At 38.5% G+C, this 27,207-nt stretch overlaps 1 protein-coding gene across 3 annotated transcripts in view; it reads left to right on the top strand.

The window, feature by feature from the left end:
* The window catches only part of SYT1 (synaptotagmin 1), a 329,209-nt gene that overhangs the window by 295,352 nt on the left and 6,650 nt on the right, over positions 1-27,207 (top strand). For all 3 annotated transcript variants that reach the window (XM_068190290.1, XM_068190292.1, XM_068190291.1), the window contains one exon: positions 26,475-26,608. In XM_068190290.1, coding sequence (XP_068046391.1) covers positions 26,475-26,608 — 134 coding nt within the window. The remainder of the gene's footprint in view (positions 1-26,474; positions 26,609-27,207) is intronic.

A 27,207-nucleotide genomic window follows, 5' to 3' on the forward strand; every position in this document is an offset into this window, starting at 1 on the left:
TTTTGCAGTGACTTTGTTTCAATTTTGGGAGGAGGGAACGTAGTGTCCACTCTAGACAGCTTGGACTTGGCCCTGGTTGTTGCTGGTTCACTTTAATGTTGCTCTCCTGCCAAATAGGAGCAGAATAGGGGTCTGTTTAAGTGGTTAGCCAGCACTGGTTGGCCACTTATGTGCACATGGAGTCTCAACACACAGAATACCAAAGGCCAGAATTTGCATTCCTGTTAATCTTCACCAGCTGCACAGCAGCTCCCAGCTGATGCAAATGGTGCTGGTAGCACATTCTGTGTGTCAGGGGCTGGGAAGCAGTATACCAATCTCTTCACTGCCACCTCCCCCTGGCTACCTGTGGGTCTGGGTGCTTTGGAGGTACACTCTGAGATGTCATTTTTCCTGCCAGCTGCAGAAACAGGATGCTAAAGGGGAGGTTTACAGGAGGGGAGTTTTCCAAGGAGGGCTTTGAGGAAACCAGCACCCAGTCTCCAGCAGCACTGACGCTCTAACATTCATGCCCAGTGGCACTTTGTCATACTAAAATTTAATGAGTTGCAGGACATAAAGTGAGATGTATTTGTTCTGACACACTTTTAATTAAGGTTTTTATCAAATTCTTTTTATTTTAGTCTTTATTTGACGTTGGCCATTTCTTCTTTGGGATTCTGTAGGTCTGAAAAGCTTTCAGATAGGGCTTCAATTGCAGCCTTTCAATGTAATTATAAGTTGTGTATTACATGGGAATGATGCTGGTTCTTTTAAGTTACCACAGTATAAACTCTTCCTACTCTGAGCTGCTATGCTAATGCACAGGAATGGGATCCATATTGTCTCTATCATACATTGTCTCCATTCTCTATACTGCAGCACAGACTCTTTACTCAGTTTAGTGGCAGCTGTAGCACACAAGTAATTGGGGCCTGAAAAGTCTCTGTGGGTATCATTAATTTTAGTCTTAGAAGGTACCTAGAATTTAGTCTTAGGAGGTACCTAAATGCCAATAACAGCATACAAACATATTTGAAGACAATCTGATTGGATTGCATAAATAGATTGATCAGGTTAATCTCAAATACATACATTTTTGGGCATGTATTATTAGTTATGCAAAACATGGAGTCAACTGACGTGAGGGTGTAGAAGAGACTCTTTGCACATCAATCTAAGTTGTTAGCTGTTAACTCTTTGAAATCAGCCAAAATATTTAAGTTGAGTAAAATGAATTATACAAGAAATCTTTAGAGATCAATAATATATTTGAAGGTCTCTTAAATAAAATAGCCCAAAGTTACAAAAAAAGGCAAAAATATGTTGGGAGAAGATTTAGTAATAAGTTGGGGGGGGATAGTAAATTAAGGATGGTGAGTAGTGGGTGGGGATAAGCTCATTTTATGTAACAAGATAATTTAAAAAGTGAAATACAGAAATAGCTGGAAAACTGAAAAATAACTGCATTGCAGCTTTCACATGTTCAGAGCTCTTCCAAAGAGCTTGAAGTCTATAATTTGAAGCAGCAATGAGGAACTATTCACCTGATATGCGAGCACACCAGGGCTTAAATTCTCCAATCTTTCTCCCATCATGGAACAGAAAATATGCTCACCACACAGCTGAAGAGCTGGTTTCCCCTGCCTGTCTGTTCACATGCTGTGGACAGAAAATGTCACAGGCATACAGGGAATGTGTTTGTAGTCTGGCAATAAGAGGAGCTCTGTAAGCCCACAGGAAAGTGAATAACAAGAAGGATGGCATGAGGTTCCTGCAGCCCTTGCCTCCCTTCTCTCCCTGAGGACATTTAGAGAAGACCTTGCAGTCCAGGCTGCCAAGCTGTGGATTTATGGGAGGGTTCAATCCATATGTTCCCCAAACTGCAGAATGGCTTTCTAGCTTTCTGTGAAGCCCCAGTCCTGACTAAAGAATTTGCTGGTTTGAGCTGGAAATGTTGGAGTTGCAATTGATCTGGGCATGCAAGATGGCCATTTCTTTTGGGGAGGGAGTCTTTTGCCTTAGCATTAGTGTAGGTTTAAAATAACTAGATCATTTTAAGAGCAGGTAGTGTCACGACTTTTTGAAATTGTGTACGTTGGGTTTGCATTTTCCAGGAGAAATCAGTTTCAGTCCTTTCTGTTTGCTGTAGAAACATGACAGTGATTTCTGCTGAACTGCTTCTCGGAGGTAGGCAGCTGTGAGTCATCCAGTAGTTCTGAGGGGCATCAGCCAAACATTCCCTTAGTGAAATGACTAAAAAATATTTTTCAAACTTTCCAGTTGCCTGAAACATCACTGAATCATGCTAGAGACACCTAAGGAAACTTTCACTGCCAGGATGGTGTTTTGGTCTGTCAAGGGTACGTGAGAATACATCACACAAATAATAGGAACAATATTGTGAAGCTGATATTTCATTATTTCAATGATTAGTCATGCAATATGTATAATTTTTCAGAAAAAGCATATAGCAGCACAGCTGTTGTTGTAGCAATAATAGAAGGGAACATAAAAGAGTGATACCTATGACAGATGAAAATGTGAGCAGAGATGTGGATTCCAGTTTGTTATGCTCAGCGCTGTGGTCAGTAATCTATAGTGTATAGGTATTTCTGTAGTAAATAAAACCTTGAAAACACTTCTTTTCTATTACCATGTAAATCCCTTGTGAGGGAGTAATCTCTTGCAGGAGTGGTATGAACAGGTGTCATCCTCTCTCATTCCCACACTGCTCCCAAATCAGAATAATTTGTAGTTCTTATACCCAAGACATCCTGGAAGAAATTTAAAAAACATTCCCCTTGTACAATATTAAATTAGAATTCTGCATCATCTGTGGCCAATCCCAGAAGACATTTTTGCATCTGTATGAGATCAGTATGTCTATACATCAAAATTATCAATCATGGATGCAGAATTTTTTAAGTGACAATCTTTTAGTTTGTTATGTATTGATGGCATTTAAACTGAACAAGTGGAAATCTCTGGTTTAGGAGCGTTAAAAAATCAAGCCTGTGACTATATTTCCCATCTATTTTGTCTAGTTGCATGTTTTATGGAAACTTGTGCAACCATTTTTGTAATGCTTTTAGCACATTTTCCTCTTTTTCTCCTTTTTATGACTTACCCAATAATGATGCCAGTTTATATACATTTCAATTATTTTGACTGAATACTTTTTTATCACTTTATTAATTTCCTTGTGGATGAAAGAAAACAAAATTTTTGCATAAAAATACTTTTATTTTGAAGAACTTTGTCTACCTTTTATCATGCTAGTTTAACATACCCCAGTGTACGGTACCACCACAGAATTGGAACAGTAACAAATACCTCTGTCATGTTTATTCTGCTTTCATGGCATGTGTGAAAGAAGTGCATCACTTTATCTGATACACCTACGTGACATTCTTGTGGCTTACCCAGACAATATTTTTATAATTTTGTTTGTATAAAGGGCGTTTAATACCAAAATTCTGAAATAGTGTTTAACTGTTCTCCTTCTCCAACTGATTCTTATCCTCAAAAACTGAGGTCAGTCTGAAATACAGGTATTACATGTCTAACTTGAATTAAGCTAAGCATAACTCTGACAGCTGCTAATAAATGCTTTTGTTGGATTGCAAAGTAAAAACATTTTGTCTTCTTTATAAGAAACCCAAAACATGCAATGTGATAGTAGTTGACATTATTCTGACAGTTTAGCCTGTGATTGTACGGTGCAGTGATCATGTTATTGTTTATTTGTGCACAGTAGTCTTGGTCATCAGGTTCCAACTCAGTTCATGATGGGAAACTAGCAGTGTCGTGAATACTAGCCTTCAGCTGTGAGTAAATTCTGACTTCTATGTCATGTAAACATTGCTGTGCTAGTGCAAGTATCCAACAGATGAAAAAAAGGCAGTATGGATTTTCATGTTTGCTTTTGTTCAGTGTTAAAATATATTCAATCAGTCTCAAAATGAGTCTGCAAGGAAACTTTTGAATATCACTTTAAACAGAACATTTTTCCAGCTAAGCATACACTGGAAAAGAAGAATCTTGAAAGTTAGGGAAAACATATTTTCCAGTCCTATATAAGAAAAACTTGAGAGTTTGGTGCCAATAATTAAAAAAAAAAAAAAAAAAAAAACAACAGACGACAGCACAACAGAAAAAGGCAAAATTCACAGATCATTAGGTCTAACACGGATCCACGAACATGGCCAAGAGCTACAATGGACTCTTCTCATTATTTTCTATACATGAGTAAAATTTCCAACAGAAGAGAAAGATGTTCTCTTTAAGAATTATTACAATCTTTTCTTAACTTCCATGTATACAGAATACAAATTTCATGTTACTATGTGACCAAGAGAAAGGGGATTAGGAAATAGCTGAAAATTCTTTTTGTTCATGCAGATCTGCTTGTTGTGCCAAGCAGATCCTTGATTGCCCACCTGAGAAGGCAAAACGTGTTGGTAAATGCAAGGCAACAACCTGAGCCTTTGTATGGCAGATAGCTGGAGGTAGGAGCAGGGTCACAGAGTACCAGAACAACTGAGATAACAACAGTCTTTGGACTAATGTGCTCTGCCACTGAGAATGTTCATGAACTAAGGAGCATTTTAACCATTCTGAAAATACCATCATGTTCTGCTCTCACTTTAAGCATTTTAAATGGTTACGAAAAATAATAGGTGTGTTACATTTTGCTGTAACACACCTATTGTGGAAATATAGAAAACAGTCACAATTTTTTTTTTTGCTTGTTTCCGCTAAGGAGTAGGGCTCTTTTGAATATTTTGATGAAGTTCAATTTCAGCATCCTTAAGTACTTACTTAAGTCTCAAAGATAAATTAAACTATTTTGTAGAACATGTTGATTTAGCATTTTATGGTCACAGTTGTATGATCATTAGTTCTGAAAAATGACATGCTAAAAAAATTATATCAGTATAAAATCCAGCTCATATATTAGCAGATTCCTTTATGAAAATGGTGCCATAAAATCTTTTTATATTTTTTTCCCAACAGTAAACAGGCACAGTGCCTTTCTTTTTGCATTGAGATATGTGGATTTGCAGTATATCTTACATATTGTGGGAGGTACATAACCATGGGCTCTATAATTTTGGAAAGCACTGCTGACTTTAGACTTAGGCAGCCTTCTTATGGACTTGAAGCTGTTGCTGTAAGGGTCTGAAAAGTGTGTGCAGCGTCTGTCATGCCAAATATGCGTGAGCAGTAGATTGCAAAAAATCTGAGGTTACAGTCTCAACAGTAAATTCCCTGGTGCAAGGTAAGGTGGAGTTTTGAGATGCTGGAAGGGGACTATCCTCCTCAAGTGAGAAAGAAGGAGCAAGTATAGAGTAACTCACTTATAAATGAGAACAGTACATTCCTAACATGTATTTATGTTGATGTTTCGATCTGAACAAGTCAAATTCTCATGAGGGAAAAAACACTTTTCATTTGTCCTTGGTCCTTAAATTGAACTTCAGACTGCAAGATGGAAAAATCATTATTAAGGGATTGGTCTAGGAATGAACATGAACCTGATTTTCTAGTTCAAAGAAAGACTTGTTCAATCATGTTGGTGTGTGTGAAAGATGATATAGAGTGCTACTGGGCAGTAAAGGCATGGCTCTATACAAATTCAGCACAGATGTAAACAGTTTAGCCAAGTGCAAAGTACTGTGACTAGGTCTAAAACAAAGACAACTGAGTATGTCACATAATTTGTTCAAGGAGCGATCCTGATATTTTAGATGTTGGGTGGTATGTTTAGGGTTGACTTTTCAAATTCCATCAAGTATGTCTTTCCACTTGGTCTTGGTCTGTCTAATGGACCTGACTATTACAGGCAGACTAATTCAGAAATAAATTGGGATGCCACTATGGCTTGTATCAAAGAGGAAAACATTATCATCTGTTTTGCTTAGATTAGGAAGCTGAGAGCAGATAAACAGGAAACAAAAAAAAAAATCATCAAAAAACCCCCAAAAGTGTGTCAGATTTATCCTAATGCAGCAGGTAGTTGTTCTGGTCTGGTGGATATACTGTGCTGCAATATCTGAAGCAGTGCCCCTGTTGTGATTCATTATCACTATATAGCACGATTGGAATTAATAACAAAAGACAATCATAAACTGATGATAGAAATTCTGGTGTTCCTACATGGTTTTATAACTAAGTGGCTAAATAACTGTTTTTGTGGAGATAATTCCATTGAAGAGATAACAAAAGTAACCTTTACAGATAAGTAGTTACATAATTTAGTCTGGTAGGGCGTTATTGGCCTAATTCTCTGCTTATCTGAACAGATAAAATTTCACCAACAATGACGATGATGTGCCCATTTATTCTAGCAGGGAGCTGTGCACAGTTTTAAATTATCTGATGTTGTCTGAAGTGCCTCCTGGTTTTTGGCTTGTTAGAATCAGTTTCTCACCGGGGTTGCTTCAAAGGCAGCTTTGGGCAGCACAATTGGTTTTTGTGGCCTGGGGACTGAGCCTGGGATCAGGACATAGCAGGGTGCTGGCTGGCATCTAAATATGTAACACAGCGTGGTCCTTATTCTTCTTTTGTAGGAGAGTGTCACATAATTTTCACTGATCAGCGGTTTTTGTCTCTTAAGCACTAGCTGAAGAATTGTGTTTCCACAACCATAAACGCTGCGATTGTGCCTGCCTTTACTTTATGTGTGTCATTCAGAGCTGTTACTCAAACAGAAGTCCCACTGACTCACCTCGTGTGCACTGCCCATGTGCCTGTTCTGCCATAACTCAGTCTGCAACAGACTTAGCCAATTCCTATTTCTCAGGTTATCTAAGTTTTTTTGTATGCAGCATTTTTAATTGACAATAAATTCAACTGGGAAGCCTTATTTGTGCAAAACACAGTTACTTTATTGTGCCAGAGGAGGACTGTCAAACACTGATTGTGGAAAATAATTTTTTTATTTCCATTACAGGAGAGAATGACCTGAAATTCTCTCAGGCACATGATGTGACTCTTGGGGGTAGTGCTGTGCAGGGCCACGAGCTGGACTCTGTGATCCTTGTGTGTTCCAACTCAGCATATTCTGTGATTCTGTGAAAATAACAATGTTGACAAAAGAGTTTAAGAAATCAAGACAACAGTTTAGAAAAAGGGAACTTTACTTTAGCCTCCTCTGAGTTCCTCAAAACTTCAACTTCCTCGAAACTCAATACTACTAAGGTTTCTACTCTTGGGAATGAACACAGACAGGAGGATTTTCAAATTCTGGGTTTGGAGAGGGTAAACTCCATTTGGAGCAGGGCAAGAAGATCTCCTTGTTCCAAGGGGAGTCCTTTCTACACTGGATTAGCAGCTACTAGAGCACAACCATGCCCAAATTATTCCACTCTTATAAGTAACAAAGTGTGAAGAAGGAACATCGACCTCTTTCAGGTAAGCTTCTTAGCTATTAGGTTCAATGCTCCTTCTTCACTGTTGTCTCATCCTGGTTGTTTGTTTGTTTGTTCAGGGGGTGTTTGTTTTGTAAGAAAAGGCTAAAGAGGCCAATTCCCTGATCCTTTAAAAAGATGAAAAAAATAAGATGCAAAAACTAGCTGTCTGACCTCTTGCATTTTTAAGAAACATCACATTTGAAACCAGTCAGCTGGTTTTATTGACCCTGGGCCTGGACATGGGTTGCTGTTCTTGGAGTTGTATTTGATTAATTCTATTAGGACTTAAATCATATTTTCATCTTGTGCTTCGGAAAACCTATATAGTACCACAAAGATAGAGAGAACCTTTGCAGTGTTTCTCCTAAATATGATTTTGAAAAAGTTACTGCAATCAACAGGTTAGAAAAGTTACCTTCTTTAAAGGAAGCTTAGTATATTCTGTTATCATCATTGTACCAAGCTGAATCTGTGGTGACATGAGTAGCTTGTAATAGCTGTGAATACTTCTGTAAAATTTTACTTAAGGCAATGTTGCTCAACTATAAACTTTTCTCAATTAGTAAATCAAATTTTTGTATTCTGCAATAGCTGTGTTACTGTGCTATTTTAGGTACTTAGCATGAAATGTTGAAAATTATGTGTGAATGCTACCACATGAGCAGAAACTTTCAGAATCCATACATGAAGAAAGACTCTATCACTTTCAGACAAAGCTATTAGGAGGTTTTTGAGTTTGCTGGATTTCTTTAAATTCTATCAAAGCCCCTAGGAGCAATTAGGACAGTTGATAATACAAGTAATAAGAGAGTCATTCCACAAGATTTAATGTGAAACCAACTTAGAGCATATGAGCTAATGGAGCAAGCAGAAGTCCATAAATCTGGTTTGTTGTCTTTCTAAAAGATCCTCTTTAGTTTGGCCAGAAGATTCTATCTTGCTGAAGTAATAATGTGGTGAAATAGAGTACGTGCATGCTAAAGAACTGACCTGTCAGTGTTGCCCCTTTTCTTTTACATGTACAGATAAAATTTAATGAAAAATAAACAAAGGTGCTTGTGTGCTGAATTCTGGAAGGAAATGTCTTCATTCAGGTTGCAGCCATGGCAACAATCCGTGGAATTCAAATGTCCTGTGCTAATAAAATGATGATCTGGATATTTACTGCTCCCTGAAAGTCTCTCTTAAAGAGATTGATTCAATTTTATAGAGCACAATATAAACAGGTATGAGCTTGTTACCTTCTACAGTTAGAACATAAAGAGAAAGCAGGAGAAACATGATGAATGTGATCCAAGTTGTTAATCCACATTAATAAAACAGGGCAAGAACCCTGGTGTTTGTAGTTCAGCATGAAAAAATGCAGGTTTTTCACAGGTGCTGCACATCTGCATGAGGGGTACCAGATTAGTCAGGAATCTTTGGGATAATAGCTAAACTGCAGACAGAGCTTTCTTTTCCCATGCTTCTTCCCCATGTCCCTTTCTAATCAACAGAGAAGGACAGAATCTTCCTGATTGATCCACAGGAAGAGCACAACCCAGGTGCTGCTCGCTTCATGACTCCGTGAGACCACCTGCTTGAGGAGCCCCCAGTGCTGTCTTGTGTCCATTCCCTTTGCTTGCCACCCTTCTTTCACACTTGCCTGAGTTCAGAGGTTGATTTTTCAACAACACTAAAGCAAAAATAGACAAGCAGCATCTGAGAATTATGTGGCACAGTTATTTTTCTGTGGAAACCGCAGGGAGAGTTTTTTGTGTCCAGCACTTCAAAATCCTACTTTTGTCTGATTAGTCTTCTAAATTGCTTTTATTTTCTCTCCAGGAGGAAACCTAAATAATACTGGAGAAAAGAGCTTTCTATTGCACTTAGAGCTGGAAGAGGACTATAGAAAATTTAGTGATAAATCTCCCAACAGTAAAAACAGTGTAATACAGATTGCAGTAGCTAGAAAAATATTTATCAAAATGGTGGCAACCTGAGTGAGTTCATGCTGACCTGACAGAGTCAACCAGTACAGTTCTGGTTGGTTTTCCATGTCTGTTCTGATGTTTTCCTCAGTTCAGTATGTGAGTGATCCAGGGAGGACACCGTGAAATTTCTGAAGACTTTATTTTCATAGATTCTGATTTCACTCAGTTCTGAAAATTCCTTGGGAAAAATGTCAAGCAAAACTACAAGTAAAAGCCCTTCTCAATTATGCTTTTAAAGCTTTTATCACTGCAAGTTGACGGTGGTTGAAATGGGAAATAATGCATAAGGAAAAGGTCACAAGCAGCTCAGTTACAGAGCATGCTGTTTGTAAAAAGGACATAGTACTGACATTGCCAAACCTAGGTTCCCAGATTTTTGCTCTTGACTAAAAAATAAATATACTTTGAGTATATTTATTCAATAAATTACTTTTGATTTGAAGCTTTGGATTCAATGCTTTCAGACTTTTATTTCTAGCCATGAGAGTTAGAGAAGGTTTTTTTTATTTGAAATGCAAGCTGCAAATCCCTTATGGTAACATAATGCTTAGAAACTAAGGCTTCAAGAAATATAGAAATATACTCAATATCTCAGGGATAGTGATAAAATCACAAGAGCTGGCAGCAGTGAATATTCTTAAAGTTTGCATGCAATGATTTTGCAGTCTCACTTCTCAACTTATAGAGTACCTCCAGGAGCTGATTGCTGACTTGACTATCAATCAATGCCAGAATTCTTCAGTGCGTTACCTCTGGTCAGTAAATAGACAGATGCCTTTGAATAAGGTCAAGATTCTGATCCATACTGAAAGAGAAGATGGATGCAAAAGCAAACCTAAGCCCAGGAATCATATTCAAGTAGAAAGGTTTTAAAAATAGATTCTTTTATATATATATATATATATACACACACGCACACATGTATATATTTTTTTAAAGTTTCAAATTTAAGAGTATAGCATTTATATGATTGCTATGCAGAGATCTTGGCACCTAGTTTGGGGCAGTACTCTGGCACTAAATATCAGCCTTTACCTCTGACTTTACAGTTTGCTTATGCCATGGTGCATGAACAAGAGGCTGTAAGGAGAAAATAATTCTGCCTGCGTTTTGCTGGAAACTCATAACAAGATCAGCTGCATCTTGGATGAATAGCCTCAGGACAAAACACTCACACTCACTGGAGTAACAATTCCTTTAAATTGCCTTTCCCTTCTGATAGATACACTTTTTTTTTTTTATGAAAGACCTTACTGAATACATTTCATATAAAAGACCTATTATTTAAGGCAGCTAAAACTCTTACAAAGCTGGTGTATAAGGTGTTTAAGAACATCCAAAAAAGTTTGTACTGTTGTGGCAATGCTGTAGAAAATAGGTTGTCATTCAATGTGCCCCCAACAATTTTTTCCTAAACTGTGTTAGGTTTCTGGATAATAATAACAACCTTTTTTGAGGGTAGACTGCTTTCCTTCACTCAGAAGATCAGTCATTCTTCAAAGCAAAGAAGTTTTAGCTAAAAGTTTCTAAGGTTCCTAATACTGTATTCTGGCCTAGTCGATAACTGCAAATGATAAAAGGTTTTCTCTCAGCCTTTGTGTTCTCTGGCTGCATTGGAAACTGAACGAAGATATATGAGATGACACAGCAGGCTTTTTAATCCTTTAGAAATGCTTGGCAAAGTCACCTCTTTACTTACAAAAAGTAAAACATATGAAGCTGGAGTATAGGGGTTTGGGTTTTTTTTTTTAAGTATGTGTCAATTCTTTTTGTAATCTACTGTATTTTCACAGTCAGGGGTTGGGTGAAGGACAGTACTTTAACATACTGAGACATGTTTATGGCAAGTTCAAAAGTCTATGAAAAAAAAGTGCTGATAATTCAAGGAGAAGCAGGAAAATAAAGAGCCTTTGAAAAGCTTCTGTGGGTTTTGCTTAGAGCCCTGCCTGGAATTTGCTATGGTTAGAATGACTGGGATGCTAGGAAAAATAAATCTGAAATGCTGCAGAGCACTGCATAACATGTTGTAGGCAAATTTATATAAGAGTACTCACTTTAGAGCTTGAAAGGCACGCTAAGCCATTCTTTTGTGAAAATCTAATTGAGATACCAAATGTGTGACAGTAAGGCTCAGAGATTATGTTCTATCTGGTTTGAAGAAAATTTGATTGACAGAAATTTTTAGCGGTATGAAAGCTCTATTTTTCACACCTTTTCACTGTTTTTCTGTGCAACTTGCAACTTTTGCTGTAAACGTGTTACTCCTTAGGCACAGTCTTTTAATTGAACTTCTCTGTAGATGAGCAATATCTATGGCAAAATGCATGGTAACTGTCTTGCAAAGGAAAATCTAGTGAACTTAATTCAAAGTGTGATCTCGGTTAAATACTCCACCCTGCTTGTCTCCTTTCAATTGGTAGCACAGATACCAATTTTAAACCATAATTTGAAATGGAAGCAAACAGAGCTTCAAACACCAGCATTCCCTATTCCCCTTAAATTTCTGTCCAGCACACCAGCGTTTCTTATCAGACACAAATGTAACTGAGAAAATGGGATGATGTAACCTCCTTCTTGACTCCAAATTAAAAAAAAAAAAAAAAAAACAAAACAAAAAAAAAAACCTCAAATAAGCAGTAAGGTGATTGTAGGCTGAATAATCCAATTCCATCCTCTGGGTGCCACCACATTGCCTTTTAGTGAATCAGTCTGAATTTAGCTTCAGCCAGAGGGCTCTCCCAGGCCCCAGAGTCCAGTTTCCAGTCTCCCACTAGAGATAAATGCTTACTGGTGTGACACCCTATGAATATTTATGGTCTTATACCACTGGCTGATGTCATGACCCGTGAGCTTCTGCTTTGCCTTCTTTGATTTTGAGGGTGAATAGAAGTATCTTGGTGCATCTTCAGCTGTATTATGCACAGTTTTTATTTGCTAATGTTGATATAGTTTGTGGATATTTGAATAGTTAAGATAGGCTTTCAGAAAAACATCACACCAGGAGCGGAGCTGACGACAGCATTCAACCATAGCATCTTATCAAGAAAGGAGAAAATATAACAACGAAATCAATATGCTAGAGGATGAGCACTCTATAATTAGGAAGCTGCAGCTTTATTCTTGTCTCAAAAGCTGTAGAAAGCCATGGGTACCATTTTATTTCTGCATTCCCTCAGCCACTGCTTATTTTTACAGAGGCAACCTGCTGGTTGACAGAATCCTACTGATTTTCTTCCCCTAAACGAATACAAGACAATACATGCAATCTTCTTTTTTACTTTTAGCCTACCACCTTTCAGAAACCACCTTTCCTCTCAAAAGAGCTGGTAATATTTCCGTGGGCAAAATATTATTTCTGCCACTATTCCTCTCAAAAGAGCTGGTAATATTTCCATGGGCAAAATATTATTTCTGCCACTATTTGTACAGTGCTTTGCATTAAGATCTGTGGGGAGACTACCCCATTTATTTTGGTTGGGTGAGAGAAGGGTTGCCATGGGAGCCAAATGGCTGATGATTAGAAAAATGTGTGTATGTGACAGTTTCCTACCCATTGCAACCAAAGACAACAATCACAAGTGACGTGCAAGGTTACCCAGGCTGAAATGCTGGTGTTGCTTAATACCAGTTAACAATGGCTTAACAATGTATCCATCTTGTTACATTATCTTACTCTTCAGACTGTTTTCTTTCTGTGAAATAATGTACTAAGAACAAATATCTGGATTTCAAAATAGAAACCCAAACTTACCTATACCATGATTTTGTTAAGCCTCCTAACCTGCAGTGGAGTGTGTACTTGTGCAGCATGAGAGGAGGTGGGATGGGTGTGCCTTGGGCTGCTGAGGACCAGGAGGGGATATGGCACATCACCCATTATGTGGGGCTGGCACGTGGGTACAGGCACAGCAGTCTTTCCTCTTTTTTGGGATGGCATCTGCAGTGCCTGCATCTCGTGAGCATTCACCATCTCACAGCATCTGCAATGCAGAGTGTAGAGACAGAGATCTTTTCATAGGACAGTTCATTGTGCTGAGCTTGGACTCCATGCCATGCAAAGTAAGACTTTCCCACCTTTTACAGGCAATGAAAGGGCATGCCTTGCAGATGTGGCCCTCATTCACACACAGCAGGTACAAAATCTATAGATTTCAATCACACCTACATGGAATTGCATCCCTTTGCCAGTGCCATAATAGCTTAGTTACTTTATAGACCCTCTCTAATGAGGAATGCTCAGAATAGATCCATGCACATATACAAAGTGTAATAGCAAGTCCTCTGTTCTGCCTCTAGAAAGAGCTGAATCATTAGCAAACATTGTATTTCAGGTGAGATTTTCTATGGACTACAACAAGGCTGATCACAAGTGGAAGAGTGACTGTGTCTGTGATTAGGGGAAGTCTTGGTGGAACGATCAGATTGGCTGTAAATCAAAATTTATGTCAAGAGCAATTTAAACTCCACTGCAGTCTAATGCTGTCTTTCCAGCTAAAAAGAATGTGATAAAAACATTTGAAGCTGATCACTGATATGTGTCTTGGGATTATTTCACTCTGCAGCAATAAAGAAATGTAGGGAACAGGGTGTGCTCCTATCTGTAAATCTGGTTTGGACCTACACTTCAGTAAGAAGCATGATAAAAGTAAAAAGGAATCAGTCACTCCTACTGCTAAGGATTTGGTTTTTAATTATTATTTACTTTGTTTCCTCAATCACTTCACTTTACTCATTTGGCTGGGAGGCAAACGCGTTCCCTGCTGATTTATCTCCGCTCAGCCGGAGGCTTTTGCTACTCGGTTTGATTCCTAATATGGTAGCGACAGCAGATTTTGTCTGACTTCCAGAGGGCTCCTCTCAGCTTCTGGAATGCAGCAGGGAAAGAGTCCTGCAGAGCCCAACAAAGACAGTTGTTGCATTAATACTAATAAGGACTAGAAAATAGGCTTCCTCACATGTGCTGAAATTCCTGCTTTTACTACTATCTAAATCACTGCTTTTCCCTTACTTCATGGTAAGGCTACAGATTGTTTCCCATTACCCAGCTGAATGGTTTTTGTTGGTCACAACAGAAGGTCTGTTTTTCATAAAGTTTAGAAAATATCTACTTTATCGCAATAAAGTTTATGTTAGTGTATGGCTCGAGAGCATAATGTCAGTATCAGTGGATTAATTATAGGACAGAAGAATAATATGTTAGGAGAATTGAAAAAAACCTGAGGATTTCCTAGATTTTATTTCGTTTTTCTCGCCTATTTGATTTAACACTCAACTTTTCAGTGGTTTGAAATACCCACTGTTAATAAACTGATTTTTTTTCCCTTTAATAAAAGTTCTTCAGGTAATAGTCTTATCAAGCACACCAAATTTAGAAATGGCCCTTGTTGATGACATACCAAAATCCAAAGGATTAAATTCCTCTACCAAGCAGGGTCTCTAAAAGGTTAATGTGGAGTTGGAAATTAATTTCATTCCAAATACAGAACAATAGGTTGCAGTGACATGACTTTGTGATAAGTATTTGTTAAAGCTAAATCTTCACTAAGCCCTGCAATTGTTTTCTTTTGTGCTAATGGCAAGCTAACCAGAGGCACTCCCTCTCTCTCCCCCTTTCTCTCCTTTTCTCCTAAAAGTATTAGAAAAGCAGGTTTATTGTTTGCTAAATGGGGCTTTTTTTTTAACTTAAAATCTCAGTTCTCCTTAGTACATTCTTTTCAACATTTGTGATCTTAATTTTTAACAGGATTTTATCTATCTGAAGCCCACAAGTTTAATATCACTGCTTGCTGATTGCCACTTGTGGCATATACAGTAAACAGAAATAATTTAAATTATTTCTTATTGCTGCTGAGTGAATGTCTTGACTGTCTTTGTTCACAAGAAAAAAAAAAAAAAAAAAAAAGCTGTTGTCACCTAGATACTGACTAATGCAGAGAAATGTTCAATAGGAGTTTCCAGAGGAAAGCTGAAGTCTGGGATTCCAGGGGAATTGATTGCTTCATCTTCATACAAGTGATTTTTAACAGGAGCTAGGTGCCTTTGAAAACAGACCTATCTATCTACAAATACTTGATACTTCTGCAAATCTGTTCTAACTTTGGTGAGTGCAGCTTGAAGAGAGTACTGTTTTGTGAGCTTAGTTTTACTGAAATAATTTCTATCTCTGTTTCACACAATGAGTACTACCTTGGCTTGGAAGCAGTGTCATCCACTTTTCCTTTACTATGGTTTCTATTTATTGATTACAAATAAAAACAGCAGGTTCCCTCCTTTGGCATCCTCCTCCTCATCTAGTAACCACAAAGACTCAGGCTTGTCTTTTCAAATACTGCTCCTTTCAATTCTGAAGAGCCAAAGGGTTTCAGAAATTCATATATGCTTTTTGGATTCCTGGGTTATTTGATTTTGTTACAGATCATGATCCACTGACTAGACTGCATCAAGATCTTGTTCAGTGGAGTAGCAGGCAGAAATATGCTGAGCTGCCCAGATTCAATCTGGTTTGCCAGCGAAGCACACTCCACCACTTTTGTACCAAATTGGCTATCTGCTGGAGAAATTTGTAGCAGGTATCTGAGCTGAAAACAATCATGTACCCTTGAATTTCTGAAAGGTTGTGTCACGTTTGACTGACTTTTAAACTAAAGTGGTGTAGAGTCCATGGTGAACAATGTCAGTCAAATATTCATTTGTGCCATTAACTGACTGAGGCAATTTGAAGAAGAATTTGGGGCATGAGCTATTGGTCTTGTAATAAATACTTCCATCTTTCACCTAATGGCACCATTTTTCAAGTTGTCTGTCCTCTTGTCTTACAGCAGGACTAATGTTCTCAGCAACAGAGTGTTTCTAATGCAGATGCTGTTGGCCTTGAACGCTTGTTCTTTTCCTTGAATCTTAGCTCTTAAATAACTCCTCCTTTTGTTCTTTCTTGTAACTTGTCTGGAGTTGAAAAACAAAGTAAACAGTTTGTTCTCCTAAGGACTTCAGCACTTCCATGACTCTTCAGTAAACATAATCTCAATGTTACTCTTGCCTAAGTAAAAATTTGCCTTAAGTTTCAGGTCACTGCTTCTCATTTTGTGTAATCGACAGGAATGTGAGCAGGCATGCAGCCTCCCAGCCTTTCCTCTGCAAGTACTCAAGTTAAAAATCTGACCTTCAGGCTTCTAAAACCTGGCAGGTTTGGGGATTCTAAAAAATAGGTTTTCATTCAGCTGTCATGTTTGAAAAACAGACGTAATTTATCTGAACTCAGTTGAAATTGCTGATAAATTTAACCTACCTTGTAACTTCTCATGATGGGATTAAGACAAAGGTATTGCCCATCCCAATAAAATCTGCTTTTGAGCTCTTTTTTCTTACTGTGGTTCAATTTAATCCAAAAGAAAACTAGTTTTCCCAGTATTGGGAAACATAATCCAGAATAGCCCTTTCCACTCCCTGAGCAGATGCAGTTCTTGCCTTGCAGTGTTCCAGGAGTCTTCTCACTGCCAGGAAGCCCATCAACTACGCTTGTCCTTAGCCATGGCTCTGAGCAGGGAATAGGAAAAGGTTTCTTGTGGCCTCTGTGTTAAAAGAGGTTCAAAAAACTAACTGTATTGTGTATTGCCTTAGGTTTCATATATGGGATGGGTGGTCTGTGTGTTGAGGCAGTAAAGAGTTAGATCCCCTAAGTCATGGTAAAATTAGGTGCCACAAATAGTCTATATGAATTCCCAAAATCCCACTTAACAGACACTGGATGTGTTGGGAGGCAGGAATAGGAGGGGAATGAGAGCTGTTGCCTGTTTTCTCCAAATAATTCGGAATGCATGTTTTGTAGGCTAAAAGCAAGACTACATTCATGTACCTTCTTCCTTCCATTTATGGTTTTTTCCTTGAAGCTCATATCCAACAGAAAAATAATGAAAACAAAATGAGAACTAGGATTTATATAAACTTCACAGGTAGAAGAAGTACTGAGTATTATTTCAAGTTGAGACTGAGGACTGGATGCTGATGAAATCCTTTTATACATGTAGCCACTGATAAATGAAATGTAGTTTGAAAGTCTTTATATGCTCTTAAAATAAATATCAATCTTGATAAAGCATAACTATGGTTGGTTTCTCAGCTGTGAAGAGTTCAGATCAGTCTGCTTTACCAGTAGACATTGATGCTCTAACACAATTTTTTTTCTATGCCTTCTTTACTGCAGCATTCCTGCAGTATTAGTTCTGTGCTATTTCTAGTTTAATCATCAGAATAAAAAAAAAAAAAGACATGTCTCCTTCACATTGTCTGGGACTGAAAGCTTACCCGGATGAGAGAAGCTGTTTACAAAGTGGCAGGGCTAGATATTTATTAAAAGCATCAGAATTATTTTGTGGTATAATGGTTTGCATTTTTCTGGTGACTCATTTGTATGAGCTAAGGTAATCGGCTGTTTCCTACCCTTTCGATCATAGGTAGATAAAACTCCCTGCTGCTTTGCTTTTCTATTTTTTCTATCTTCTCCTTCTCCTCCCAACTCACCTAATGCTGTTTCAGCCTGTGAGAGTATGGATGGAATACAGGCACATAACTGGCTTTGCTGCATTTGAAGAAAATTTTAATGGTTAAATAATATGATAGTTAGTGGTTTTGACCTGAGACAGACTTTATAACTGACTTTCCCTGGTTTTGAGTGTGTTGCTTCTAACCCTCTGTGGAAGAGTACAGATTACCCTTTAGCAGGGTATATTCACTTCTTTCCATATAAAGACAATCACAACACAGTAGTGCCATGCTGACATTCAGTCAAGCTATAAAACCTTTCTGTGGCAATGTTGACTTGGAGAGTTGGGACTACAAATGTATATTCTTGCTACAGTAAATTGCTAATACACTAGTTAGACCAATTTTTGTTTTTAACAGACTTTCTCTGTGTTTCAGGGTTGAGGAATTCCTTGGAGTGAATACTGACACTCACTCTGATGTGCTTTACTTTATTACCCAGTAATACTGGAATGCCTATCTGTTCTCAGTGAAGTTTGAGGTTAGGACTTACTTTGCCTCACAGCTGTAAGATTTGGGGCTTGGGGTCTTTGTGATGGGTGGGGTTCTGGGAGCAGGGAAATAATGAAAACAGGCCTCCACTCAGCAGTGTGTGCCTCAGTGAGGTGGGACAGCTCTGCCCCCAAACCAGCCCAGCTCTCGAGGGCTTCAAGGCACTCCCTGACAGTCCAGAACATCATTACATATCCAAGCTCCTGTTGTTTTCAGCTAAGATAAGAACTGCTTCTTAACTTGGGTTGTTTGGGATGTTCTGTAATCTGTGCTTCTGATTCGCTCTTCACTCTTCTGCCTGTCCATGTGTATTCCCCCTTCCCTCCTCCCCAGTTCACTTGAGGACAGTCTTTCGAATCTCTCTAAGCCTCTATGTATTATCTTCTGGTATTTTCACTGCCATCAATTTAATTTTTTTTTCTCTACATCATCAAAAGGCATTACCTAAATTCTAACTCAGCAGTCTGCTGGAATTTGCTGCCTGAGGTATTGCCAGCTTGCTTTGGTTCCAGTCTGGATTCCTGTCCTGGAGAGTCTGCCTGTATCAGTAGCTCAAATTAATACCTTCCCACTATTTGATATAAATACCTACTTCATCTTAGCTGCTGTTGTACTCTTCCTACTTGTATACAAGCATGGTATTGCCATATGCATTTTTATTTCTTTATTTGTTATCTAGGATTGCCCTTCTCCACGATGTTAAAATTTTACAACACCATGCTTCTCTCCCCCTCCTTGCTTCATTGAAGCTTTCTCCCCTTTTGATGCAAGTACAGGGGAACAAGGCTTACTGCTTTGATACATGTAGTTTCCATGTAATCACATTTACAAAAGTGCTTGGTTGAGTAGCTTTGCTTTTCCACAAGAGTATTCTGTGTTTACCCACAGCCAAAACTCAAGGTGCATTTTCCTGTTGGTTCAACCCGCTTTTGTTGCACTTTATAAAACTGTTTTGCCTGTGTGTAACTGTGCTGAAATGAACTCCTTGGATGCAACGGACCAATCGGCTGACCTTGCTCTGGCAGCAAACTTAATAATAAGCTCATAAACACTAATTTATGCTGATTTTAAATAAGAGTTTTGGCTTTTTTTTTTTTTTCTTTCTTTTTCTCCCATTTTCTGCTACTTTCCCCATCTGGCACTGTAACATTTGTTGTTATGTTCCAGTTGAAAGCAGTGTGGGTAGAATTGCACACTCAAGAGCTGGCTGAATAGCCCTTAGGCCACTGTAAACATTTCTCTTTCCACTGTCAGCTCTGCATGTTCAGCAACCTCAGTTTGGGATTCTTGGGTGAGGGAATCGTTGCCTGACTGACAGTTTTACAGCACCTCCTTCTTTCCGAAACTCCCTGGTTCTCTGAATTCAGCATTGCAATTGCAACTTGATGTTCTTATAACTGCACACTACTGAAGAGTTGTTATTTTGAGACTGCTTTGCTACACTCTCCATTTAACTCTCTTCATTCTAGGGAGGCTATTGTTACTTTTATAAATACCAACCCCTTCTTCCCCACTATAAATGGATGCCTGGCCTCCATTATTCCTATGAGAATCTGTCTAATGTTATTGAATATGAAATTAAAAATGTTTTCATTTATAAATCACCCAATTTTACAGCATCTTTTTTAAAGATGCTGGTGGAAATATGTAATCCAAACTCACCTAACTTGTTACACTGTGACATATGAGCCCAAAGGAGCCTGATGGGCGTGTGCTTTGTGTGTGTGCACTGGGTCTGGAGCATCTCTCCATGGCACAGACAGACACTGACAAGTGTGATAGGAGCTTTTTAGGATTAAACTGTTCACAGCTCTCATGGCCATTCTGACAGCCCATCTGGACTGCATGCAGCTTCTCAACCTCATCCACGGCCAGTACCCTACTGGCTGGTGTTGGGAGAGTCTCCACCACTCAATCCTCAGCCCCTTTAGTAAATGGGATTTTAAAATGTGTTTTACTGGGGTCAGGACTGGCACAGACACTGCATAGGAACCTACAGCAAATACCTTTTGCTACTCACCTCTCATCTCAAATCCTGGCTCCTGCTAAAGAGTTGTCCATAATGTCAAGTAATCTGCAGCCTGGTGGGGTCATGGAAAGTGTGATGAGAGTAACAAAATATAAGCATTAGCTGAAGATTGGACATTATGTAGCTAATCAACTTTTTTAAAAAGTCCTATTTTTAAGGAAATCTGAATTTAAAAAACCTTACAAACCATATTGCTTATACCAAGAGAACTGTTTCCAATGTGAGAATGTTTTCCAATATTTCTCTTGGGACATCAGTTGCTCCTTAAAAATAATGTCTTAACTTTAATTTGTTCATTTAGGGAGGAAGGTAGAAGGCCCAACTGCTTGTGTCAGTGAATAGAAACTATAATTTTTATGCAGTGTAGAAGGTACTTGTGCTTCTTCTTAGTCATTGTACCATATATTGTTTTTTCTCCTTCTGGCTTTCCTTCCCATTCAAAGCTTTCCATTAATATGAAAAAATACTAGCTGAGAAAATTAATATCACTCTAAATTCATTATTTCAGATATTTTTTATCCACTCTCATCCAAACATGAATGAACAGAAGAGAAAAATTCAGGGGGAATTATCCATGGCCTGGATGCCACAGGTATTATGTGAATTGTCCCTCTCCCTCAGGAGGAAGGGTTTATATGCCCACAGAGGGAGCATGTCCCATTGTTCTTGGAAAAAATCAGCATACCTGTGGGAACTCCCAGCAAAGTTCTTCCTGTTTTGGTTTGCTCTTAGAGCCCTGCTACTTTCCACAGCCCAGTTCTGGCCTGTGCTGCTGTTTCTCTCCAGAGGCACGCAGGTACTGCCGGCGCTGCCAGCCTCCATCCCGGATACAGTCTCCATAGAAAATAAGGTTGTTTGTTGTATTAAATGGCTGTTCTCCCCACTGCCTGCCCAGAGAACTTCACCTGAAGCACGTTTGCAAAGAAGGGGAACAGGTTAAGGGTGCAGTATTGACCCTGCTCCAGCTCTGGTCTAAGCCCCTGTCTCGGGCTTTCCTTGGGTTTCCACCACGGTGCTGTTGCGGGATGAGAGTGGCTCTTTAGCCTGGAACTAACAATATACCCTGCATGTCACCTCTGTCCTAGCTGCATTTGCACAGCTATTTGTAAAGCTGCATTTCCAAAACTCATTTTCTTTACTTCTTGAATTGATTTCCAAGCTCTTCACGAATTCATTCTGCTTCCTGGAATGGAAACTCCACTGTCTGCTGACACTTTTGCTTTAAATGTCAGTGATGTTGAGCTTTGGCATGGATTGTGCATAAATTTTCTTCTGATGGGAAAAAACACGTGCTAATGAGCACCCAGTTATCCTGAACATTTTGAAGACAAAAATACAGCTGGAGGCAGTTCTGGCACAGTAGTTCTTCACCATTTCTACATTTTAGTTGAGAACATTTTATTACAGTGTTTTGTCATATGAAACTATACAGGTGTATCCATGACTAGTTTGTTCTGGCTCATGTTTTTTCTGTTAATCATGTTAGGCTTTCTCAAGGCTTGTAGAGGGTTTTCTCTGATCTCTCTGCACAGACCTGCATGGGATTTTTTTTTCTTTAATCCATTAAGCTTCCCCTGCCCACAGCCTCGGGACTGTAACTGCATACACAATCAATTTCAGTGTTATCCCTGTGGCATTTTTCAAATTTATCAAATTCTAGATGTTTCATAGTCTGATTAGATTGCAGAAGCCTTAATTTTATTCTTTAAAAAGATGGACACTGTCCTTCTGTTTGCATTCAACATAAGCCATTGTAGTAAAACCATTCCAAGCTGATTATGTTGTTGATGCTTTTTTCTAAAGATCCATAGAAACGGAAATTTACGTGCTGAATTCTCTACCTATATGGAAAATGATTTTTCATTAGCTACTTACCCCTCTAACATTTTTTTTGTCTTAAAAACCCTTGAAAACAAGGGTTTTCAAGTTCTGCCTTTTCCTGACATATTGTCTTTTGCCACAGTTTTCTTCTTTAGAGTTGTAGTACTTTTTCCTTTTAAAGTTTTCTCTTGTAAAATCTCTTAACCAACTAAGTGCATATTGTCTACAACATATCTGTAACTAATCAATATTTTAAGAGAGTTCCAGTTGTGTGTGTGTGTGTATATATATATGCAAAAATATTTCTATATCTTTGCCTCGTGGTTCACATTACTGTAGAAATCTTGGAATTACATACCATGGCAATTACTTATTAAATAATGTATTGGCATCTTACTGCAAACTTCAGGAAAACAAAATGTGTCAGCTGGACCTCTCCATGCTTTAAAAGCAGTTCAGTTAGCCTCCATTGAGACATTACTATGAGATCCACAATGCACAATTAGTTGTGAACTGTACATCATTTTAGCATTCCTGGGTAGACTGTTAATGAGGGAATAAATAGCACAATTTTATTTAGTCCCCCACACTGGTTAAAATGGATTATTAAGCAAGGGACACAAAGCTATTCTGTCTCCTTCAGCAGAGTGGGTGCAATATCTTTTCTTCCAGATAGATGGGTGTGATCCATCCACAGATACCTGTGAATGTAATGTGGCTCTATAACCCTGTTTACTTGAAAGGAATATGTTTACCCATGGAGAGAAATTAATATTCTAGGGTGCAATCTATGTAACTAAAGATGGATATTTACTCTGGAATCAGAAAACTATCCAGGGTACATAAAGGGAAATACATATTTCCATTGGCATTGCCCTTTATGACCAGGCTAGGCATTTAACAGGCAATTTATCATTGTAGGCCTGTAATATCAGTTCTGTCATCCTTACTAGTCTCGTCTCAGTTCTTCAGTGAGACTATTTACATGTTAAAGTATTACTCAGAATGAATAATGGGGCCAGCACTGAGGTTATGTTGCAAGTAAAGAGGAAAGACGTTTCCATTAGCACTAAACCTTATCTCACAAAAATCACTGGAGACTGGCACTTCCCAGAGGTTCTGCTTTCTCTTGATTATCATCCCTTCTTCCACTAATTGATTCCAAGCAGTTCAGCTTCTGTTATTTAGTGGAAGAGAATTTATCTCTTTCAGAGATTTATTCATGAAGTCACAAGAAAGTCTGTGCTTAGGTATCAGGTTTTTTGTGTAGGGTGCAAGCAAATAGATTACTGGGGAGTTGAGGGAATTAACGTTGTGGAACATGAGAGAATGTAACTGAAGATAGTGCAGTGGTGGAGGGGCTCATGTATGGACATAGAAGAATGGGGAGAGGGGAGAATTAATTATGATCAGGATACTTCAAAAACAAGGAAGTGGATATACCACCTAATGAGGATAAACTCAGCCAAAATCTCTAAGGGCACACTTACTTGAACTGGACACCTTGTTCTGATTTTAAATGTTTGTGATGAGTAAATTTGTATAATACTTTCCTGTGAGACAAGAAAAGAAGGAACATGATTTCAGTTAGTAATCAAAAGTTCTGTTTGGATTAGCATGACAATTCTACCCTCAGATGAAAGAAAATTGGATTATTTTATCGTGTTATGCCCCATTCTGTGCTCCATTTGGTACCTCTGCCACTCAGTTCTGCACTACAGTGGCACCACTGGGTCTTTCCTACTAAACAACTGGCATTTCAGCCTAACTCAGCCCCCCAGACTGAAAAACAGAAGAAACTGATCAGAACATGAAAAAGAAACCATAGAAATGTGTCTTGTGGGTCTTGTCCCATGGCTGTGAGTTGTCTAGGTCAGGTTTTGTTCTAATACAAGCATGAAGACAGAAACTATAGAAAGTCAGTAAAAGCAAATAATTTAAAGTCAATGTACTCACAGATGTAGAAGCATTCATATACATTGATTTCTAGTTTAAAATTATTCTTCTCCAAAATATGGATTTTGTTATCAATATAGGAATATTTCTGCATCCCTTTATAAATCTTACTGTGCAGTTCCTTAAGGACATATGAATAATCATCAAACCTGTGTATGTTGTCTGTGCAAAGGCACAGATCAGCAAAGAATTGGCTTATATCACTTGCATTTATTTTAATAAATTATTCTGTTCTAATACCCTTAATAATAATATATTACTGTACTGTTTAGTCTTCCAGTCTAGTAACACAAATTATATTTTTACAGCATCTTACCTCATTCTCATTTCTTAACACTTTACCACTGACTCATTGACTACTAAACTTTCTTAGTATGTATTAGGTATACCTAAATCATCATTTTGAAGTTAGCACAGTTTGCATTCTGCATGGACCATCAGGGAAAGTGATGAGCTTTTCTCAAGTACCAGCTAATGTTGAAGAAGTCCAGATTTGCCTCTTTTCCATCTTCAAAACCCTGTGTGCAGTGATGTTGAACTCAGTATTAAAAAAGAAATAGACCTCTGTTGTTTTTTGCTAGCATTTTGCTCTTCACATGATACTCCTTAATTCATAAATTGTGCAGCCACATGGAACCCCTACAATCCCATCTTACCTGAAGCGTAAACCTACCCCGATTTAATTTCTGTTTGAACTTTGAGTCTTTTGAGGCAGGAGTCTTAACCTTCTGTAACAGAGAGTTCACCATTGAAGAAGCTACACCAATTGTTTCCATCTTATTTCTAATATATGTGCCTATTCCTAAGTTAGAATTTCCCTAATTCCTTCTCACAGCCATTGGATCCTTTGATACCCTTGTCTGCTGTCTTGAAGAATCTATTACCAAAATGAGGTTTCCTTCATAGAAATTGTAGACTGTGGTCAAGTGACTGCAGTAGCTTAACTGTCCTGAACCCTCAGGTCTTCCAGAGAAAGGCATATTTTGACTGTAGAAGAGTGCAATTACTCTTCCAAAAATGAATTTCATTGCAGAATCATAAAGCATGGTTTGTTCATATTAAGTGCAATGTTAATTTGTCCTTATTGTGTAGCCCCAGTCTTTACTCAGGAGGGAAAGGAGAAGCTCTCTCCTTTGATAGTTTGCATTATTCAGGCTTCCTTATTTATGCTGCAGGTGACTTACGTCTGCAAGGCATTTTATATAGCTCCTACCAGCTCACACAAGGGAAGCTTGCCTTGATCTACATCACAGTTCAGCTGCCAAAAGCCAGAGAGGTACCTATCTAAATTTTGGTACCATACAGTACCATACAGGTTGTTGAAAAAGTATGAGCTTGAGGTGCCTCAAATGTTGCTTTGTGGTAAGCCTAAACAGAAAAATAGTTGAACTCAGTGAGGGTGCTTCTAATTACCAGCTCCATAGAAGAATGTTAGTCCACTCTCCAGACAGCCATGTGGCTCTTGTAATGTCACAATGCTGTTCTTTTAAGCAGGCAAAGCTTCCATTGAAATTACCATCACTGAGATACCTCATCAGCGCTGTAATGTGCAGGAAAGTTTTGCTCGCACAAGGAACACCTGATTAGGTACCAAATTAGTTCAATTCCTTTGCCACCAGAAGCCGTTTGAAATGACAGTGGGAATTCAATACAGAATGGCAAAGCCAGTCTGTAATTTATGCCAGCTCCGTGGCCCCCATGGACTCTGGCTGCATGCAGCACTGAGGCAGAGGGCTGGTATTGAAGGGACAGAGGCCTTTCCTGCCAGGCAGTGCTGGACCCTGCTGGACCCTGTCAGTCACAGCTCACCAGGGAGGTCAGAGGACAGGAGAGCCACAGCGCAGCACCTGCCCAAGGAGTGATGGGAATAGTTGCCAGGTGGTTGTAGAGCATCAGGCCATGACAGCTTTGTACCTGCTATGTGCATTTGGCAGCACTCACAGGTCTTGGGAAAACCACAAACCATTGCTAAGAAATGCATGCAGGATGGTTAATAAGCTGTGGAACAAAGTTAGGTGGAATTTACTCCACCTTCATGACATTAAGGAGATACAGCAATAAATACTTTGTACCTTTTCCCATCAAGAATACTTCACAATTGTTCAGGAGTTTTTTCTATAGTAGAAATTAAGAACTTGTTTAGATATGAGCTGTGAATGTTGTCTGGTTTTGTTTTTTTTAATCTACTCCTACATCTATGGGATTAAAATTTGTAGAAAACACACTGAACTCCCCTTCTTAGCTCTACCTCTTCTCTTGAATGCTTAGATCCCTATGTGAAGATCCATCTGATGCAGAATGGTAAGAGGCTGAAGAAGAAAAAGACTACAATTAAAAAGAACACTCTGAATCCCTACTACAATGAGTCTTTCAGCTTTGAAGTACCATTCGAGCAAATTCAGGTAATGTCAAACAGTGTTTTGTCTTTCCTCTGTATTCCATTTCTCAGCCCTTATAAATATTTAACAGGAATCTTGTTAATTATCACATGTGTATGCCTTCATTAGCACCTAGGTGCCAGCCCTGTGCTACATTAGATGAGTGTGACTGCTTCAAGAGGGAAATGAGAAAATGTGAAGTACTTAGGAAGCTTTGATTCATCAGTGAGAAATGGATAACTGACATTTTCTGTTAACAGAAATTGATTTGGGGAAAAAAAATCCACAGGGAGATAGGGAAGGAATGTGCCAGCAAAAAGGTGTAGGGATAAAAGAAAAGCCATATATAACATATTTCCCTAAATTATTTAAAATAATAAATTGGCATTATCAGATAAATTTGTGTTCCTTATGCATTTATTTATTTGCCCAGTTTTTTGAAAGCACTGCAGCATCCCTTTAAAGTAAAACACCTAATTCATACACAACTTTTTTTCAGTTATGTACTGCACTTTGAAAACTTTTTCAGTGATTCCTGTGTCCCTTGGAAAAAGGCATTTGAGAATCTCAGGGGTCAGTACTGCAGTACCTGTTCCCTTAGTGCCTCAGGAGAGCTACAGCAG

This window comes from Anomalospiza imberbis, chromosome 5 (assembly GCF_031753505.1).
Source record: "Anomalospiza imberbis isolate Cuckoo-Finch-1a 21T00152 chromosome 5, ASM3175350v1, whole genome shotgun sequence".
NCBI lineage: Eukaryota > Metazoa > Chordata > Aves > Passeriformes > Viduidae > Anomalospiza > Anomalospiza imberbis.